General features: G+C 41.8%; 2 protein-coding genes across 3 annotated transcripts; one reads left to right on the top strand and one right to left on the bottom strand.

The window, feature by feature from the left end:
* Positions 1–982: 982 nt before the first annotated feature.
* nol6 (nucleolar protein 6 (RNA-associated)) lies at positions 983–21,925 on the bottom strand. Its single transcript, XM_079687556.1, has 26 exons — positions 21,766–21,925; positions 21,228–21,437; positions 20,992–21,108; positions 20,711–20,890; positions 17,528–17,696; positions 17,247–17,381; positions 16,930–17,093; positions 16,691–16,811; positions 16,508–16,566; positions 16,311–16,412; positions 16,104–16,219; positions 14,321–14,498; positions 13,973–14,095; positions 13,430–13,578; positions 9,920–9,995; positions 9,178–9,318; positions 8,917–9,034; positions 8,511–8,665; positions 8,173–8,336; positions 7,750–7,902; positions 7,537–7,634; positions 7,291–7,415; positions 3,230–3,319; positions 2,922–3,122; positions 1,503–1,604; positions 983–1,350 (listed from the first exon to the last, which is right to left on the bottom strand). The coding sequence occupies exons 1-26, from the start codon at positions 21,802–21,804 to the stop codon at positions 1,201–1,203; spliced, it is 3,435 nt and encodes a 1,144-aa protein (XP_079543682.1). The 5' UTR covers positions 21,805–21,925; the 3' UTR covers positions 983–1,200.
* Positions 9,908–12,516, top strand: LOC307043241 (E3 SUMO-protein ligase ZBED1-like). 2 transcript variants are annotated; one of them, XM_079687558.1, is made up of 3 exons: positions 9,908–10,009; positions 10,194–11,770; positions 11,921–12,516. In XM_079687558.1, exons 2-3 carry the CDS (start codon positions 10,220–10,222, stop codon positions 12,470–12,472), a joined length of 2,103 nt encoding a protein of 700 aa, XP_079543684.1. In that variant the 5' UTR covers positions 9,908–10,009; positions 10,194–10,219; the 3' UTR covers positions 12,473–12,516. The 2 variants fall into 2 exon arrangements, with proteins under 2 accessions (XP_079543684.1, XP_079543683.1); XM_079687557.1 differs by lacking the exon at positions 9,908–10,009 and having other exon boundaries at positions 10,026–11,770.
* Positions 21,926–21,941: the final 16 nt, after the last annotated feature.

Below are 21,941 nucleotides of genomic sequence, written 5' to 3'. Positions count from 1 at the left end.
ACAGCTGCAGACATAAAACTCATACACATCCTATGACAAAGGTGAATGTGTCATCTTGGCACGTTTGTCATTTTATATGCTGTGCTTTTCACGGCTATATTTTTCACAGTGACGTGACAAACAGACTGTGGATCTATACTGTACCGTTGACCATCGGATAGATCATTATTTCTTTCCTAAATGTATTCATTTAAAGAAAAAGGTTAAGTCATTATTTTCAGTAAGACAATTGCTAATTCAAACCAAATTTAAATGGTAATAAACAAATGTATTAAAGATAAAAAGTAAACTAGAAATACCATCTTGCGTTTGGATTTTTCACCAAACCTCTTTCATAGATTTGACTAGATTACATTAAGGACTCCTTTGTTCATAACATAATGTTTATCGATTCCGACAATATTTGACTACATTTTATAGCCGTGTTAAACACCTCTCACCTGCATCTCCGATTTTATTGCCTTTCAGTAACAGGTTATCATGAAATCTTACACAAGCCTTGCAGAGGGAGAGAGGGATTGTCACGCAACAAGCTGTCTGTAAGTAACAAAAAGCCTACCTGCATCCAGGTTATTACAGATTTAAACGTCCATGTACATGACTTACTGTCAAACCAAGGAATAAAAGCAGTTTAACTGAATGTACCCATTATGTTCTGTACGTATATTCGGTCTATTTACACACTGCGAATAACCAGCAAAAACGGTTTTGTTGCATCACTGTTTATCGTCACAGAGGTTGGGAAGGCTGACAACATCTGTTTCATGAACGTTAATTAACAGAAGCGACAAGCGCAGACATAAACTGGTTTAGTCTACCTAATAAATATATGAAGTGCTATAATTTAGGGTACATTTATTGGAGCATGGACATTTCCAGAACAAAATGTGAGAGCTAAAAGTCAGTCACTGTAGTGTCCAATCTGCCAAGCTTTCATCAAATGTCATCTACTGATTAAGAAAGAAGGCAAAGGGATCAAATGTGAATCAAAAAGTGTAGATAAGCATTTATTAGACATGATATTGCATCAACAAAACAATCACCTGGCTCATCTTTAACAGCAAATGTATTAACCTATAATATCGTTAACAAAATGTCCAAGGTGTCTTTATGTTTCCATTGTTTGAAGTTTTCAAATCAGGCACAAACAAAACAAAGATATTGTAATGCACTGTAATGTACCTGGTGAAAATACTGCGTTTAAAATGACCATTTTTCAGTCCTGGCTTCGACTGATTTGATCAAACCCTTTCCCATGACGCAGAAGTCCTCCAGTATAGCTTCGACGTTGGGAATGGTTTTTGCTTCATCTCCATTCACCTCCACGCTCCGAGCTGATAGCTGTGACGTCTGTGAGAAAGGAAAAAGTCAAACATAGGAGAGAGGTTGATGCTCACGTGTGACAAGAGGAGGATGGAGGCCTAAGGACACATGATGCAACAAAGCAAGCTGTTTTTACTTAGATAAAGCTTGTTATAGATGGAGGACATCTATAGGCTTACCTTAAAGGGTGTTGGCATGAAAGCCTTTGGCTTCCACAAAACTGTGATCACTGTTCCACCATGCGGGTCACAGAAGAAGAGGGCCAGGTCCCCGAAAGCTTCCTGAAATAAATTAGGTAAGATGATGGAGTAGACATTCAGGACACAAGTGTGATATAACATATTTTGTTGCAGTGCTCTAGGCCAAAAGTCAAGGGAAAGTTTTATTCAACAGAACTACACGCCAGGACAAGAACAGTAAGGGAAAATCGCATCCTCAGTTAGATATATTCTCAATCTTTATTTATTTATATAGCAAATTTAAAACAATCTTCAGTTGACAAAAGTGCTGTACAGGCAATAACTACAATATTAAATAACACAATGGGAGTACAATAATAAAACAATAATTAAAAACATGATCAAAAGCACAATAACTAGGAACATATAAAAAACACATATAAATGTAAAAATGTAACGTTCAACTAGTATTAAACGCCAGTGCAAAGAGGTGAGTTTTTAGCTGAGATTTAAAAAGTTCAATAGACTCAGCAGTCCGGATATGTGCTGGGAGGCTGTTCCACAGTCTGGGAGCTGCAACACCTCAGGTTCTTTTCCTGCACCGAGGAACCACCAACATATTTTGCTGAGCTGATCGCAAAGCTCTAGCTAGAGCATGGCGGTGCAACAACTCAAGACAGGTAATGTGGTGCCAGTCCAAGCAATGATTTAAAAACAACAAGTAAGTACTTGAACTGGATCCTGTTACTGACAGGAAGCCAATGAAGATCTGCCAAAACGGGTGTGATGTTGTCATAACGTCTCTTCCCAGTAAGAAGGCGTGCAGATATAAAGTTTACTTTAACACATTAACTTCTGCTTGATAAACTGGTCTTGTTATTAACTGTAGGATTGATTGCATGATTCATCATTATTAAGTGTTGACTTTTTCATACACTGCAAAAAAAAAAGATATGTCTTTGCGTCATAAGTGCCTGTGTCTGCCTGTGTCCTATTTATCACACTATCATTGGAGAAAAAGCAGAAATAAGGAAAGGGAGAGGCCCTATTTGTTCAGATTACTCGACAACAAGCCAAGACCCTGGCCGTTAAACATGCTTAATGGTGCACCAGAGTGTAAGGACAAGTTGAAGGACATGATCATTAACTGCTGAAGAAGTTGTTGACTTTGTTTTTAGGAAATCTATCCGTTTTGTGAACAATGTAAGAACCCTCTTGGTATTTCTCTTCTCTGCATTTCATTTTTAATGTCAGGAAGCTGCTGGATGTCACAAAGAATTGACTTTGTTCCTGAATAGCCTAGCTGCGACTTGCATGCGCAAATCCTGCTGCATAGCTTCCACATCCCGTGTCAAAGAGGCCTCATTACCACCACACATCCTTTTCAACACAAGATTCTCCCCGACAGACAGCACTCACTCTGAGCTCTGCCAAGTAGAGGGTCACAGGGTTGTAGTCCACGACAGGCAGGGCCCCTCCAGTCTGGCCCGCGCGGCCGGCGATGGCGCCCCTGCCGAAGGTGACAGCGGGGGGGTCCACTGCCTGAGCGAGCAGGGGAACCTGCTTGGGGTTCAGCTGAATCAGCACGTCGTAAGCATCCAGCGGAGGGCGCATGACCACCTGCACAATCACAGACGAATGCATCACAAGGCTGAAATATTCTAACCCAATTCATTCTGATAGTAGGATTTATAGTAAATGAGACACTTTAAGTGCTTTCTACTCACCCTGACATCTTGTGTCTGGTTGCTGTCCATCAACTGATGTTCCAGTAATTTAAGACTCTCTGCTGCCACCATCACCACACGCTGTAGCATCTGAAGACACACACAAATTACAACACTATTATGGTTACACTCGGTAGCATTTCATATTCACTGAAGATATTCTGAAAGGTCATATCATGTAATATGTAACCCTTCATTTGTGGTTTTACACAATGGGAGAGGCAGTGGACTAGTGCGTTGGTGTTCGGATCAGGGGGGTCACAGGTTCAAACCCCACTGCAGTCAGCATGTCGTTGTGTCCCTGGGCAAGACACTTCACCCCAAATTGCTCGTGTGGGGATTGTCCACAGTATTGAGTATGTAAGTCGGTTTGGATAAAAGCGTCTAACAAGTAACATGTAATGTAATGTAACATCAGCACTGGCATTTTCAATATCCACTTTCACAGGGCACAGAAAATACAAACAGCAATTCCATACACGAAAAAAGACAATAACAACATGAACAACATTATATAGAGCGATTTCCAGCAATTGTTGTATTACAAGGAGCCGCCTACTGTATTTTGTCAACACGTCTGATGAAAGTACACCCATATGTTTTTTGTATCAGTGCAAAAATGTACTTACTGTACATTTACAGCTGGAACCAAACAAGTTAGTCTAAGCTCATGTGCCAGTGTTTCTGACTTGAAGTAAATGCATGTGGGTACAGGGCTAACCTGAATATGGGCTACACACTGGGCACATTGATCCGTGTCTTATATTGGATCTAATCTTTATGGCTCTCGAGTAAATCTATACACCTGCAAAATGGTTGAAGATTCTTGTTTTTGTCATTTTTGACAATATAAAATCAATGCATGAAGTTGTCCAATAAATGTTCTTTAAGAAATTCGACGTCACCATTATTCCATTTGCACTATTTTTAGCAAATGTTATGCCTTTATCTCCTTCGGCTTTGGTAAAAGGTATTTAATTAGTTAAAGCAACTTTCTTCCTACTGAAACCCATTTTTTCCAACATATAAACTAGTCATGACTTTTACAAGAAGAACTTGTACAAAATAGTTTTTGTTTTTTGGTTTACAGTTAACAAGATTAAAACCAATTACGGTATCATTTATCATGGAAATGTTAAATGCAATTTTTAAACCTATAATGATCTTTGTGAAAAGGAACTCAAATGTTGGCCCAATTCCAAACCACCCCCTACACACTACCCCTACCCCTCCATTCGCGGAGGGTCTGCCACATTAAGTGCTGTTCCAAACCAACGAGTGTGAAGGGGTAGTGGGTTATCAAGCACTCAAACAGCGAGTCTGCATCGGTCCTGACTTCACCAGAGGCATGTACTACGAATCCAGTTCAACATACCCTGGATATGTTTGAGTTACCCGGCTTACCTAATCCAAAACAAACGCACTCTCGCTAAGCGGTCCTAAGACGCTGGTTATCAACTCGGTAACTCAAGCCAGGGTTTCTCTGTCCGACTGAGTGCGCGTTCACATGAAAGGGGCGGGGTTAGCAACATTTGACCAATCACAAACATGGAGAAGCGTACTGACAGCGCAGCATTCATTTCCTGAATGAAAAGTGAACTATAATATTGGACAAATGAAGAAGTTAAACTTTAAACATCCATGACTTAAACACTTTATCCAGGATAAAAGCAACATAGTTGCACCTGCAAGGTGAACACAGCTGGTAAAAAGAAAGTGTTTGAATGCGTACATTAACAGGTTTATGATATCACTGTGGATCTGACTTTAAATTACATTTGACTCGAGTGTTTCGTCATCTTAAAGGTGGGGTAGGTAATGTTGGAGAAACCAGCTCGAGTGCGCTAGAATTTGAAAACACACAACAGGAAAAAATCTGCCACTTCCTGACAGAGCCCCTCCTCCAACACACACGAACGCGTACATGACCAATGAGGGCACGAGATAAGTTTGTGCACAGATGGAAGGCAGACAGGCAGGTAGGCCATCCAGTTATTTTAGCCGGGCCGGCTAAAATGATTGGTCGTGCTTTTTACAGTACTACGGCTTCCACAGATGACATTTTTGTATGGATTTTTTGTCAAAGCACTTCAGATATTCATTGCTATCGGGATGTAAAGAGCATTCCATGGAATATAACAAAAAGTGTATCTCGAGCCGGTTTCTCAAACTTACCTACCCCACGTTTAATGTGTTGCTTAAAATAATACTTCTGCATACAGTATGTGACACTGTAAGTGTTGTACGGCCAGATACGGCTCAAGAAGCTGACTCAGATAAGGAAATATATGATACATTATGATGTGATATGAATGATGATGTGACACATCGAAGTCTGCACTCACAGTGACTGTACGTAATGTTACTTTGATCCGGTTACTTATGTTGTGGCAGATATTTAAATAAGCTTTCTTAACGCTAATGTTATAATAGTTAGATTGCTCTGAAGATGGGAGATGATAGTCTATTAATGTTCACGTTCACAGTCAGTTTATTTTTGCCGGCCGTCTTTCCTGCAACGGCAGTTTTTCTGTATTTTCTTTCTCCTGTAATATGACGCAATAGCTTTAAACTCCGCACACTGAGCTCTGATTAGTCAGCAGGCAGTGCTTTCACTGAGTTGATCTCTTATCCTGGAACTTAACCTGCTCCGGAGCAGGTTAGCCGTTCAGCATAAGTTTTTAAGATTTTTAGATTTTTATTTTTGTTATTTTTAATCCAAGAGATGCTGATTTGAAATCGTTGTTGCGTATTATGGCATTTCCTGTTTCAGCTGGAGAGAGGGGAGTTCATCCCAAAGCTTGCCGCTGTATTTACACCCTCCACCTGGAAGAAGGGAGCCTCATTAAGCTGCAAGTGTGACTACAGACAAGGGGAGTGGCTAGGGTGTGGCTTGGAATTGGGCCGTTATGTTTACCATCACCTCCTGCTCCCTAGTGGCCATTCAGAGGTATTGAGACAACAATAATAACACACTGAGCCAGGATCATTCACTCGACCCAGGTATTTGTTTTAAAACGATTTAAATGTGTGCCAGTCCTTGAAGGTCTCTTGCTTATTCAACAATAGCTGATTTATGCATCCTGTGCCACCAAATAAAGTAAAATTGAAATGATCCTGTGCATTGTGAGGAGTAAATAATGACGTCTCTGTCAGGACGTCACAGAGCACAAAGTTCCTGTTCTCCGCCACCGGTATAAAGGAGGATGCTGGGGGAGGCTCAGTGTTAATGTTGGGCTTGCAGAGGGAGTGATGTGCTATAGCACAGGAAGTTTATCTGGGTCAACTACGCACGATGGGAAGCTGCCGTGTTCCCCTTTTCTGTTCAATACTGTGTGCCACTGGACTCTTCTACAGCCAAACAGGGGGATACAAAACCAAACACTTCACTTATCTCACTACGACAGAGGACAGCAATGAAAGGCAACTGGTGAGCTACACCTGATAGTCTCCCAAAGCACAAGTGCTAGTCAAAATTCTTCAAAATGTTGTTTCTTATTTGATGTTCTGCTGATAATCTCAAATTCATAAAATGTCTGCCTTTTCAGATCATTGATTTACATGGAGTTTTGGAAAGACTACAGAACAATCAGTTTCCAGCTCTAAGAAAAAAGCATGGCTACCTGTCTGTGGTATGTAATGTAACAAATCAGTCAATTTGCAATGATCTAAATCACTTAAATCAACCTATTCAGTCCGTTTAAAAAGTGTTTATTACCTTTCAGTTAAACAATTTATTTTGGTGTTATATATTTTCAGTGTGATCCAGGAGACCAGTGTGCACTCAGAAAAGGCTCAAGGATCGGGAAACTATGTGACTGCTATCTGCCGAGAACATGCAACTCTTTTCTACACCGTTGTTTGTGATTCTCTGTGTGTTACAACATACAAGAAACAGGGTAAAAATCTATAAGCTTGTGATCTATTTGATTGCATATTAGTATTTGATTTGATCTTTTCTTCTGCAATAAGCATTTTTCAAATTCAGTAGAGTCCTATTCTATTAAATGTGTTGTTGAGCGGGTTGAATGAGTTGAGTGCTTGTATTTTGTTCCACTGACCTGTACAGTGGGTCCTTTCTTGGTCCACATGGATTGTTTCGTCTCTTTAGGCGTAGCTATAAACATGACAGGCAGAGACTCCCTGGAGGCCATGAAGTCATTCTTGATCTCTGTGTAGTCGGAGACTGCACGTGACAGAGAGGTGTACAACAATTTAACATTGCGTTCTTTCAGTGTGTATATAAAAAGAGGTCAGAGGTGTATTTGTTTGCGTGACACCGAGGGAAAGGGGGTGTGAGAGCTTGCCTGCAAGCTGGTTGTTGAGGTTGACTATCAGCGGGTTGTTCCTCCAGTCAAAGGAGGCGAGCAGATGAAGGAAACGAAGGAAGCCAACCTGAGGAGAACTGAGGGAGACAGAAATATATTGACATGACCTACTGAACGAACAAAGAGAACTGACAAAACAATGTGTCCACTAATGACTTTGAGAATTTATTAAAAAGTAGAACTGGTAGTTACCCAGGAGGAGTAAAGGGTGCGGGCTGCAGGAAGAGGGACGCCACCAGCAGGTCTGCTGTGTCCTCTGTGATGTCTTCACTGAAGAGTTGAGCCCCCAGCCAACGCTTGGCCAAGCGACACACTGCCCCGAAACACGGGTGCTCCTGCTGGAGACTAACGAGACCAAGATGATATGTATAAGATGGAGCAAAACAAAATGTGATAATTGTGCGTGCAGAGCAAGCTAAATAAAACAGGAAAGAGACAAAAATATGTTGACCAAAGGTTGAATAAAGTGAACATTTAGAACCAATAAAAATGTATCATGTATTATATCAGCAACATGTAAGGTTGAAAATAGTGTGGTAACCTGTAAGAGCACAACAACCCTGCTTTCCAAAACAAACACACAGATATTGCTTTGTGTTACTGTTTTAGTTTTACCCATGCAATGTGCTGGTGAGTATCGGCTTGTGATTTGTTGCCATCTCCAGAGCCTGAGCCTCCTCGTTGTCCCTAACAACCAGCAGCCCCTCGGCATTCACACTCTCCCTCAGCACTTGAGGCTCCCGATGGTAGGCAACCTGGATGCGGAACACCAAGCCATCCTGGATGCACAAAAATATTTGAATTAGCTAGCATAAATAAATGAATACATAAGAAAGCTCTATGACAACAACTTTCCTAGACATAACACAAACGTATAATTAGATTCCTCAAAACAAAAACCACAGTCAAATTACAGATAAGTGCGCAACCTGTACACAAACTCAAAAATATACCTTCAAGACATCTAGGTGTGTAGGGCAGGGCTTGCATGTATAATTATGGTGCTTCTTGAGTAACTCTCCCATGCGGATGTGGAAGGCGGTGCGTATGTGGCGAATGGCTAAGCGGTCATGTGGCCACTTTCCACTCCCCTCCATGTGACAGATCACTGCAAAAGCAGGGTTACCAATGATATTAGTTTGCATATCAACATGAGTTCCAATAGCTTAATATCTGTGGTTAAGGACCTATGGGTATTCCTACTTTGAATACATGGGTTGTCACTTAGCAGGTAAATTACAGAAATGAATACAATACACGAAAAAAAAAAAAAAAAAAAAAAAAAGTTAGATGTAGTTTTAAACGGATTAAACAAGAGTTAAAACTCCTAAGTATTTGCTAGTAGTGGTAGGCGTATACCTGTGATAGGGGTGATGTAAGCAGGGCAGGGTTTGCCTTCTTTTGGCACCAATGATCTGGAAGTCTTTTCTCTTTCAAAGAAGGAATAGTCCATATGGAGTGGCACAGGAGGAAAGACCTGCAAGGCACAAACGAAATGTTGGAGCGGTCCTAACGTCAAAGTCACAATTTATAATATTAATTCAAATTAGGAGAAATTACTTAACTTTCACTACTTCTACAGTAATAAAAGCAGTATGATGTCAAGAACAAGAGCTTTACCTGTGTGTATCTGAGTGCAGGGTGGGCTCCTTGCACTGCTGTGATGGAGAGAGGCAGACCTTCCAGCCTCCACAGTTTTCTACTCAGGTCATCATAGGACTGAACAACCAGTAAACTCTCCTCTTCTCCAGTACTTGGCACCTGCAGAATACAATACACATCAGTAACTTGATATATATATATTCCTTGATAGATATATATATACACACACACATACACACACATGATTAATACTATAAGATGAAACAGCAACAACTTCTCCCATCTGGTGGACTACTAGACCATTTAAATAAGTAAGCAAGAAACTCAAAAATTCACATGTAATACACCATTAATTAAATGTCTGTTCCAACAAGAACAAAAACTACTAAATGTAATTAACAATACTTAATTAAGTACAAATGGCATTTAAAAAAGATGCAGGATCTTCTTTTTGGATAAACATAGCACAAGTGAAAAACTTGATTCTGCATGTTTTGAATGAATAACACAAACGTTTTATATTTGTATTTGTTGTCTAAGCCTAAACGATTTGGCATTACCTTTTAACATCAAGGACATGGATTTCAAGGCAATATACGAAAGTAAATCAAGAAATTAAGTAAACAAGCTGATCTTCAAGTTACTCAAAACACTGGTCTGAGGACAAGGATTTAGTATGAACATTAAATAAATCAACAGTAGGTGGCGATATATGCTCCAAGTGGAAGCGATTCGCCATTAAAGAAAAGAAGAAGATTACCTCACTTCCTGTTTTGATGACGTCATCCAACAGCGCACCCACATACCGTATAGCACTTTCGGGGATATCTGCATGCCTGGTGGATAATAGGTATATTATTTTCTTTATAAAAACGAGGTTGCAATAAATTCAAACAAACATTCGCCTCACTGTACATCTGTTAGGGCAATGCCGAAGTGAAACTGGTCGCATGTTGGCTTTTTATTAGCCAAAACACCGGTTTTGCGAGTTGGAGTACAATTTGCTAACGCTAGCTTGCTAACCTAATTTTCAGACATTAGTCCTCTGACTGAAGAAACAATGAAGCGAGTGAGCAGGAGACGGAGCTCTGTGTGGGACTGCTTTGAACAAGAGGGAAAGATTGTCCGCTGCATGAAATGTGACGCTACATTGAAGTACTGCGGAGGAGCCACCACCGCCATGATGAGCCACATGAGCAGGCACCATGCGTCCACCGCACCGCTGGACGAAGACGAGAAACCGGTCATATGCCGTGTTCAGAGCCTCGAGGAGGAGAGTACCGCTAATTCGGAAATAATGGAGGTTGCTATTATGTCCCCCAATATAAATATCATGAATGCAAACCCCACTGAGCGTGACTGCGGAGTGAAGAGGCGCCCGAAGAGGAGCTCTGTGTGGGACATTTTCGTAAGAGTGGACGACGAGGTTCACTGTACAATGTGCGACACAAAGCTTAAGTACAGGAGCAGCACCACCAACATGATGTACCACATCAAAAACAACCACCAAGGCACTGAATCTCCCCCTCGGGGGGTTAATAAAGGTCCATCTTCTTCTTCTTCTATGCCCAATGATGGTGTGTCGGTCGCAGCCCACACAGAGGTGACTGAGCTCATCTCCAGAATGATTGAGAAGGACATGCTTCCCATCAGCCTGCTTAGAGGTGATGGTTTCCGTGAGCTACTCGCATACACTGTGCATACTTATAAAATGCCATCTGCTGAAGATATTATACGCCTTATAGAAGGACATTTCCAGGAGAAAGCAGAGGAGCTTCTAGTGCAGCTTGGTAAAGTGGAGAAAGTGGCTCTCACTGCTGACTTCTGGACAGCCCTCCCATTTCAGAGATATGTTACAGTTTCCTGTTCATTCATAACAGAAGACTGGCAGGGCAGGTCAGTTGTGCTGCAGACACACAAGCTATCACCCGACAGCCACACTTCTACAGACAGTTTCACAGAAAGGCTTTTTAACACTGTGGAAACCTGGGGTATTGATGGGAAAGTGACTGCATGTGTTCATAACGACACACAAGGCATTCTGTCAGCCCATGAGTGTCCCCCTGTCACCTGGGACTATGCCACTTGCTTTGCTACTATATTGCAGCTGGCAGTCAGTGTTGGGCTGAGTGAGGATTTGGTCCGCATCATCGTTGCCGCAGGGAAACTAGTCAAACACTTCAATCACAACTTGCAGGCATGTGAAGCCTTGGAGCAAAAGCAAGTTCACATGTGTCTGCCAAAGCACAAGCTTATCCAGTCAAGCAAAGCTAGATGGGACACAATCTGTGATATGTTTGAGCGATTACTGGAACAACGGTGGCCAATTAAAGCGGTGCTCTCCGATCGCACAATCACCAACCGACAGGAAGCCCAGATGCTTGAGATTGAAGACGACTGCTGGCAAATAATTGAGAATTTCACACCTGTGCTTGCAACTCTGAAATGGGCGACAACAGTGATATCTGCTGAGACAGAAGTGTCCATTTCAAACATCTACCCGATCACATTCAGCCTTATTCAGACCCATCTGGTGCCAAAAGAAAACGATGTGGAACAAGTCTCCGAGTTCAAGCTGAAGGTTCAAAAGTTACTTCAAAATCACATGGAGGTAAGCATAAACTAATCATAATTTACTGACTGAAATATATTTTGCAATCATTTTAGCAGAACAAGTGCTAACTAACAGCAACATTTGATTATGATAAACAATCTGCATTCCATTGAAATAACTATATCAATTTAATTGTATTGTTCGCAGGTTGACTCGAACGGCCTCGCCTCCAAACCAGCTCTGATTGCCTCTATGCTGGACCCTCGTCACAAACATCTCAGCTTTCTGACACCAACAGGAAGACTGTCGGCAAAGGTGAAACTGCACGAACTGGTTGCAAAATTAGATGTGAAGACTCCTACTGTGGGCCTAAAGGATGAACACCAAGAGATCCTGGTCACACCTGATATCAGCCAGGAGGCAGCTATTCCCTCCCAACTGAGAAGTGACACCAAAAACACCATGATGTTGCTCCTAGGAGACAACTACAGTTCCTCCTATGCCACAGACTCTGAGGCTCAGGTCGATTACTATTTGAGAGACATTGCGCCCTCTTTGGACATAAACCCTCTTGACTGGTGGAAGGTAAATGGACCAAGATTCCCCAAACTGGCTACTCTGGCGAGACACTATTTGTGTGTACCCGGGGTATCACTGCCGTCTTTATTGTCAGAGTCTGGGCAAACATTTGCAAAAATGCGTACAAGACTGGCCCCAGAGCATGTTGACATGATGATCTTTGTAAACAGAAACGCATAACTTTTATGACAACTAGGGCTGTCAAGTTAACGCGTTAATAACGCGTTAACGCAACAAAAAAAATAACGCCACTAATTATTTTAACGCGATTAACGCATGTGTATTTTTTTGTCCTCGGCCGCCCCGTAGTTTCAGAGCGCATCGAGTTTAAAATACCATCTACAAGCTGATGCTGAGAGCCCCGCTCCTGCCGCACGCTTGTGGCAGACCACACTTCCACACTCACCGGTAGGCGCCGACTGGCCATCGGGAGGGTGTGTGTATGTGTGGCGCGAGCGAGCGAGAGACCTTACGTGTATTGTTGTTGTTGTTAGCATCTGGTGCTAGCTAGCTGCGCTAACAGATATAAGGAGCTGTTTAAATGAAAACATAGGAGCTACATTACTGACTGCTTTTGTTAGACTCAGCTAATAACCTATATTCATGTTAGAGAATAGTTACTGTATGGCAGTGTTAGGTTGACCCTTTGATTAGATGTTTCAAGAGTATGGGAAAAGAAGCTGGTAGGTACTTTTCCACGGTTGATGTGTTATATTTGTAGGTGCAAGCAACGCTAAACATATGAATTTGTGTAGTCGACAAATGGTTAGATATTTTTCCCTCGACAGTTGTAATGAGCTGAGCTGCAATCAAATACCTAACTATCTAAATCGTACATTCAAATCATGGTAAACACAACCATCTTTAGCTGTCTTTGGCTTTTTTTTCTGCTGTAACAAATGTAAATGTCCCCTCTGTGGGACGAATAAAGGTATTCTGATTGTGATAAACCTCAATTGTAAAATAAATGAAGGAAAAAAAAGCACTGGTTTGTTCCTTTGTACCAAGATAGCATTCTTAATATGTGCATTTACAATACAGCTAGAAACTCACTGACCAAACTAATCACTGTATTATTAACAGAACAAATGTGTCTGTTGTGTCTCTCAGTATGTAAAGCAAAAATTAAATACATACAGCTGTAACAGGTGTGTAATGATCTGCCTTGGGACCAGTCGTTTCTGGCACATGCTCTTTCCATCCCATAGCACTGCCTCAGTGATGGCACCGTCCTGGAAGCGACGCAGCTCGGAGCGAGAACCCCACAGCTGGCGGAACTCAGCCGACTAGCAGAAGAAACACTATTATTGTTAACCATAACATACGCCTTGCAACACAAAATAAAACGACTTTAAAACGAGACAACCCACTTGAAAGAACAAGTTTTTCTCTTTTTCCCCCCCAATAAGAAAAGCTTTTTTATAAGTTTATATTCTAGCCATACAAAAATATAAGTAATTTAGTTGTGTCTGAATGCTAAAACATTTTTTCCTGAATAATCTTTTTTGCAAACATACTTGATTTAGCATATGTGAAAACTTTCGTAAGGTCTTCAGTAATCAAACACTACGGTAAGTACAATGTAGCACAGAGTAGACACTAATATAGATGGGCTCCTTTGTAGCATTTTTTTATATCTAGGAAAATAAACCACGCACAAAAAACCGACAGGTGGCTTACCTTAGGGCTGTCTGCAGGTGGGCCTCTCTCCAGGACAGAGGCTGCCAGCTCTGGCTTTAAAAGCAAACCGAAGCAGAGGGGAGGTTGGGCTTTGTGTTTTGGGGCTTCACTATCCACAGACCACTGTAATAAAACAAAAACAAAGCTCAACACATTTAGTGATTTATGATTGTAAGGCACGTTCAAACTCAAGTTATGAGTCAAAAACATAGTGTTAAAAGTAGTAGTATTACTGCTGAATAAGAATTTGATCTATAAGACAAAATTGTAATGGAATTGTTATTGATAAAATCTTATCAATTCCCAAAGCCAGAAATTGGTAAACCCTGAATTTCAAATGTTTCCCACCTCAGGGTCAGGAGAGAGGGAGTGGGTGAGGAGGCTGATCCTTTGGCCCAGTCCTTGCTGCAGCAGTGACAGAATAAAGGGGAGTGCAGTGTGGACATAATTTCCACTGTGGTCCATCAACTCACTGAGGAGGTCCAGTTTCTTACAGCTGGACTGAAGCTTTACCAGCTCACATAACCTGAGTAACAGATGAAAAACACAAAACAGATGATGTGACCAGGGGCCTCATTTATAAAGGGATATACGCTCAAAAAATGGCGTACGGCAGTTTCTACGCAATGTTTGCGATTTATAAAATAGTAACTTGACGGGAAAACGTGCGGTCCTCCACGCAAACTCTAACCCATGCGTACGCACTAAGCACAAAAACGGCAGACGAGAAACTGCGACACCGTTGGCAGAAGGAAGAATGGAGAGAAATATGTGGAAATAATACCATAAATAAAATGTTACCTCTCATTTATCATATGAAGAATTCATTTTCAAACATTGATTAAAGCCAATCTTAAAATGATTTAACAAACAACTGTTTGAGACTCCTCAGTGCACACAAAAACCTAGATGGGAGAAATAAATAAATACGGATATGTTATTTAAAATCACCTCGAATATGTTGTGTTAATGTTATGAAATGTTTTCTCATAAATGATGCGGTAAGCAGGAGGACAGAATTACGTCTAAACTGACGCCGTTTTGCATTTATATAGGTTGTAGATACGAGCATGGTTTTATATATGTTTAATACATGTTTAATCGTGTTTTATGCCGTTTGCCAAGACTTGATAAGTTGCTCGTAAAACACAGGAGGTATGGAAACTAAGAGCACCATATGTGGTAAGTTGTACAGCTAATATAACACATTAGTTGTATTTCCTTTAACTTGTAGATATAGAGTTGCGGCGGAGGGGGGGGGGGGGAAAGGCTGCAGTGGAGACGCTGCGCACAGCTGATTGGCAGCTGGGACACAAACCGCCAAATACAAAAACATAATTCAGATCCAGCCGTCATGACTCCACTCCGGAGGGATCCCCCAATCATTTCTCACAGTTTATCATCAAGGGGGGGGTCTCCTGTCCCCGGTACAAACACACTGCCTGAGGAAGGCTATGTGTATTCTTTTTGTGATTAACCTTTTTCGGACCACTTATTTATTTATTTTGGTGACGATCTGACCTCCATGCTGCTCCTCTGGTTCAAACTGCATCCACCAAACAATACGATTTATCTCGACCTCCCAAACATAACCAAAATCTGACACGGCGTGAGATGTTTTTTTTAGCTGTCGTCATGTCCTGCGATCTTCTCCATGAAGTCAGTCAAAATGAATGAATGAAAGGGCGTTTCTTTGACTATTTATACGTAAACATGGGCGTTACGTGAAGCCCGCCAAAGCTGCACCGCATTTCGAGTCGGTTGTGATTTATAGAGGGAAACCGGCGGAGGAAGTGCCGTACGCACTTTCCTCGCCGGTATGTAATGTTTGGTGAATCGGAAAGTGGCGGAAAATTGATGGACCTAATTTTCGGATTTCTACTACGTAAGCAACCTTCCCACGTCAATCCTACGCACGTCGTTATACATGAGGCTCCAAAAAACTTACTTTAGTGATGAAAGCGAACAGGAGGGTGTAGGAACTATCTTTAGACAGATACAACAATGAAACAGTAAACTCATGTGATACACCGTGGAAAATGTAGTACGTGTGTGAGAATGTGTTGAAAAAAACTGCTCATTTAGTAAATAGAAAAGTGACAGGATTTCGATTTGTTAAAAAGATCCATACTGGAAGACATGGTCGCTTGTCCTTATCATGGGTTTGGGGGTCATGAGGAGGCTGTGGAACCCATCCACCGTGGGGTTGTCCCAGAACTGCATCGACACAGATGCCTCATGCTGCAGCTGAAAACCAAATTATAAATAGTCAATAGAGTGCCGTTTAATCTTAACAGTGTAAAAATGATCTTCACACATTTGTTTTTACAGTATTTACCTGTTTGTAGGTACAAGCAGTCATGTCAGCACACATGTTGAGATGTCCTGAAGGGTCCACAAACACCACCTGGAAAACATTGTGGAACTCTTCCATAGATGGCTGTAGGAAAAAGAAGAATAGGAAAGAATATGATTAATTGAGGAGGTTAAGAAAAAGACTGGGTTAAACTACATGCACTGGTTTATACAACTCACAGCGGAAGAGTCAGGATCTTTGGCGAGGCTTATTCCATTCACTGTCAGGTCTGTAGATGCTGAGGGTTAGAATTAGGAGTTGGGTGAGTCGCAAGATATTCAAAACAGTAATACGAGCTAATTGCTGTAAGACCAACTACTGTATAACGTGTATCATGTTTAGTGGGTTTTAAAATGTCTTACCCAGGAAGTTCAAGCTGTTTCGAAGCAGCTGATAGGCTGTCATGGAGTTGCTGATTCTGCGACTGTTCAGCAAATAGGCCAACAACATTGAAGCCAGGAATCCATTGAAACAACCAGTGCCCTATAAGACATTAAGAGAGCAATACAAAGGTGAGGTCAGAGAATTGGTGTAAGAATACTAATACATAATACCTGTGAAAAGTTCTCAACAAGTCAGAGAACCCTTTCAAGCCTCCTACCTGGTCGAGCTCTCTTTGTCGAAGCCAGACTTTGAGCAAAGTCACCCCATCTGCAAAAGCAAAGCACTGGGAGCCAACAGCAGAAAGAAACTGGAGGTGCGGCCTGGGCAGTAAATCCCCCAGAACAGAGCTATTGTAATGAGGGGTGGGAGGTTCGGTGCCCTCTGCAACAAAGGAAAAACAAATATTATGATATTTATTTGGGATTGTTGCTGAAAATGCAATCATAAATAACGTATGACCATTGTCTGAGAAAGAGTGATTGCAGGGGACAGTGAAATTGTGATGGCTGATTATATTTTGATGAACAATCTTACCAGACTGAGAGTTCTGCAATCCAGTGTACCACTCTGTCCGGATATTATTTTTCTGCGGGTGGAAACGGCTGGGCTTGAAGAATCCAGGAGGCGGACAGGCATGGACGTTAACAGAGAAGCTGGAGGAGTCTTTACCTGAAATATCAGACAACACATAACATATAGCAATCATAACTCAAACTTCTAAACACTGTGAGATTAAAGGGTTGTGTACATTAGGAAATCAGAAATTAAACTCATCCAGTAAATAAATAAATTATACGAAATCAAAAGTGAAATACCTGGAGGTGTCAGCAGCAAAACGGGTCGGAGTCGATTACCATGGAGACAGGAATAACGCATGGTTCCAATTTCAGAGGAAGATGCGAGATACTGTGCCAGGCCTGCCAGGTAGAGTGCCCGTTTCCTCGGATACCTCTGGTTCACAACATCCTTTGGATGGAGGACATCCTAATAACAAAAAGACGAGGCACCAGAAACAATCAGTCTCTATTTTAATATTATAAACAGCACATAACTGGTACGCATGCGCGGCACAAATCTGAATTGCGTGACGTCACTTGTGTCACAACGCGCCTTTGCGTACAACAAAACATATATTTCGTCTACACGTGTTTCTTTTCAACACTCAATGGAGTAAACTACTAGACAAGTCAAAGAAAACAAAGACATTAAGCAGCTACGTTGCCGTTTCGCTCCCTGCTAAAAATCTTCGGACTTTCTATGACTGATTGAACTGGAGCTGGCAAAGCCGCGCAGGACATAACCGACGGACCTGTGAAGCTTTACAGGAGGCAGAGGCTTAGATCACTGGACGACAGAGTTGTTCACCGTGTGTACAGACAGGGTTAACGTTGGTATGAACAACAGAATTGTGCCAAAACTCTGCCAACTGGCTGCAGTGGGAGACTCCCCCTGTGCACATTCTGTGCTCCGCGCAAACACTGGAGCAAAATCAGCTGCTCACAACACTCACGCTCTGTGGTCAAGCTGCTGCAGTTTCGTTTACAACAAAGTGGAGTAAAACACACAGTTGCAAACTTACTCAGGGTGTTGATTTAAGAGTTTGAAATCAGACAGAGGGGGAAGAAGTACTCAGATCTTGTGTAGGAATACTCTGTTACAGTAAAAGTCCTACATTCAAAATGTTCCTCAAGTAAAAGTAGAAAAAAAGTATTATCATCAAAATATAGTTAAAGTAGCGACTGTAAAAGTAGTCATTGTGTAGATTGTTCCATTTCAGAATGATATATATATGGTATGTTTTATAATGATTGATCATTAAAGTGTTATCAAAGCTGGTAAAGGTGCAGCTAGTGTTAATGACTTTGTATACTGCAGGCAGGGGCGGACTGGGACTAAAAAACCGCCCTGGAATCTCACCCAGACCAGCCCACGCGAATTGTCAACGGTGGGGTTTAAAAACATTAAAAAGTAAGGCCGGTGTCGGTGCCGTCAGCGAATCGAGCCGGCCGTCATCGGCCCTTGACGACCGGGTAGACAGGGTAGCTTGTGAATTTACTCCAGGTGGAACTAAAGTCTGATTTTAGACTTGAATATATTTCACATCATTAATCCAGATCTGTAAAGTAACTAAAGGTATTCAATGTAAGAAAACGTTTTTAGAGAGTACCTATCCATGGACAAGTGAGTTTGGCAATTTACTTGTCCGAATACATTTTTCACTTTTTCAAATCAGCATCGTATTTTACATTTTCCCACGGTTTTTATGACACCGCTAACGTAAGTGAACAGTAAGATTTTACTGCATCACACATAGGGTTGGGTATCGTTTGGATTTTAACGATTCCGGTTATGCTTTTCGATTCCGTTTTTTTTCGGTTCTCGATTCTGGTTCTTTGGGAGGGTAAAAATAAGTCCCATGACAAACTGGGAGAAAAATATATTTATGAAAACATTAAGTCAAATCTGTATTCCCATTTACAAATCACTTCATACTGTTTAATTTTGTTACGGTTTTTGAATACAATTATATAAAAATAATTTTTAGTTAGTTCTAAGAGGTGCAGTTTGAGAATGTACAATTGGCCCAGTCTCCTCTGATGTTACACTGCAACCTGCCTGTGAGACAGAGTCCAACCACACACTGTCTGTCCAACACATGTCCTGGAATACACATGCTGCAGCTGCCCAGCTACTCACTGTTTGTAAAAGTAAATAAAAAGTACTTTAATTTCAATAATGTACTTTCTATACCCTGCTTCATAAACAATACTGACATCCCTGTGCTCCTCCGAGTCTGGGGGTAAGGGGATGTGAGGACAGCGCAAGGACACAGACAGGGAGGCTGCTTTACTTCATAAAGGAAATGGCGGTCAATATTAACAACATAGGAGCTAAAACGCTTAATAACCTTCATTTGACAAATATGAGGCCGATCCGCTATGTGTGTAGAAAGAGAGAGAGAGAGACGCTGAGCTGCACTGTGCAGCGATCAGCTGATACGGAGGATAGAGAGAGAGAGCTGCGGTCCGCGGGGATCGGCCTCCGCCTCCTGTCCTCACAACTCTTATTAATCCCGGTACCGGACAATTTTTATTTGTTCTTACTCGGAACCGAGTTTTGCTCACATTGGCAGGGTTGGGAAGCAACGGCAGTGCCACTGTGCTACACGTCCGGCCCCGCCCCCGTCTAACAGTACAGAAAGCTGTGAGATACATTTACTTAGGAATCGACGAGCAAAACCACAACAATTGCGGACACGGACAATTTGCGAATGAGTTCTGCCTTTTGTAAGCTGAATTTATCAATAATTTGTCAATAAATAACGGCGAAAAACGTCACTTGTCCATCGGACAAGTCAATTGAAAGATCTACTTGTCCGATATTGTAAATAACACGTCCCGGACGGTGGGACATGTGCTTTTTCACACACTGAGTATTAAATACATGTAGTGGAGTAAAAGTACACCATTTACCTCTGAACTGTAGTGGAGTAGAAGTACAAAGTAGAATCAAAGTCAAGTAAAGTACAAATATCTAAAAATTGTACTTAAGTACAGTACTTAATAGTAGTTAATAGAGTAACTTCCCACATCTGAAATCAGATAAGATTTCAAGTCATGTTATAATTTCTTAGTATTTGATCCTTCCACTTGGCCTCAGGAAAGGCAAGGACTTCACAGGTTTGGCAACAAGTTTTGGAGAAAGCAAATCGGAGGCTTAAACAGGGACAGGGAGGTGCATCTTCATCGTCTTCATCATTGAGCATGCAAGAGGTGTAAATAGAGGACAGTGAAGGAGACACTGAGGAGGACCATGCTTCGTGTGGGGTGAGTACCAAACGCTGTCTCCTGGTACTCATCTGAGTAACTCACTAAAAAAGTTATGTGCACCCCTGATTATAAATCAATTGTTATATTGCATTCAGTACTTGTTAATAGCACATTGCTTTCAAGGCTTGAGGTGATGTATTAAAATATAAAAGGGAGCAGGAGACTTACAGCAGGGATAGTGACAGCCAGGTCCACCCTGATGCGTGGTTTGGTGCAGGTGCCCAGGGGGTAGCTGCCGATCAGATCCACAGAAGCAGGAGGCACCATGTGGAACTTGCCCTTCGTTGCTTTGGGCACCAGGAGGAAAGGGACCTTCACTTCACTGGACAGCCATGACAGGTCACTTACCTGAACACATAGAGAGATTGAGAGATAAAAAGGTCACAGGTTAAAGTGTGGGAAGTTTTGCCTTTTCATTAAGCTTTTCTTAAAGTTGAAATACTACATACCTCAACCTCTGGCGATTCTGGTACAGTCTGGATCAGCTTGGTGACTGTCTGAATGAAAGAATCGATTTGCTGTTTCTTGCGCTCACTCAGGGCAACCTCTTTCAGCAACTCTTCCATCTGTTATTGGTGATAAATTACAGACATTTTACCACAAGCATGAGCAAGGTTGTGTGTTATTGTTTAACAGGCTTCCCTTAAGTCACAACTTCATTCTCTGTCCATGTCAGAGGTCTTACCTGCATCTTCAGCAGGCTGCAGTGAAACAGACTCTCTGCCTCTTTCAGCTGGTTCAGCTCCTCTGCTGAGGGGGGTTTGTACAGATCACTCCGGGACAGCTTCACCGGATGATACACACTCTCCTCCCCCCCAGCGTCTTCGGGTTTGCTCCTTTTAGCTTTAGACGGAGCCTCGTTCTCCTGCTCCTCATGACTCTCGGAGGGAATCATCTGTAAAACAAGAAAATGCAGTGGCATCAACAGCAGCTCGGTTTTATCCAACTTTGAATTGTATAACTAGTAAGGCATCATAATCAGGGTATACAATACAAACTGGGCCTGGAGCGTTTGTTCGAGTGTGTGTTACTTTACTGGAAAGCACTGCATTTCTATTATTAAAGAGTGCACATTAAATCTCAACAATGTAACGTAGTTGCCCATCTGTAGGCAACGCATGCACGCACCACCCGTGTAGCCCTAGGTAAAGTGTCTCGTTTGTTAACTAAGCGGTAGTTAGCCACCGAGCAGCTAAAATCAGAATACATGTCAGCAGTCTTACCTCTGCTGCGTCGTCGGCAACAGTTTGCTTATTTTTCATGTCTGATCTGATTCCAATGTGAGGAAAAATCCGGTATTTTGACGTTTTGATCAACACTGCTTTCCCTTCATATCGCTCTCACATGTGCACAGGGTCAGTCATACATGCTACATAGCAAAAATATTCTGCTGATTGGT

Source organism: Notothenia rossii, assembly GCF_949606895.1.
Source record: "Notothenia rossii genome assembly, chromosome: 6".
NCBI lineage: Eukaryota > Metazoa > Chordata > Actinopteri > Perciformes > Nototheniidae > Notothenia > Notothenia rossii.
The sequence above is the reverse complement of the archived record's forward strand: the minus strand, read 5'-3'. Positions and strand labels throughout refer to the sequence as shown.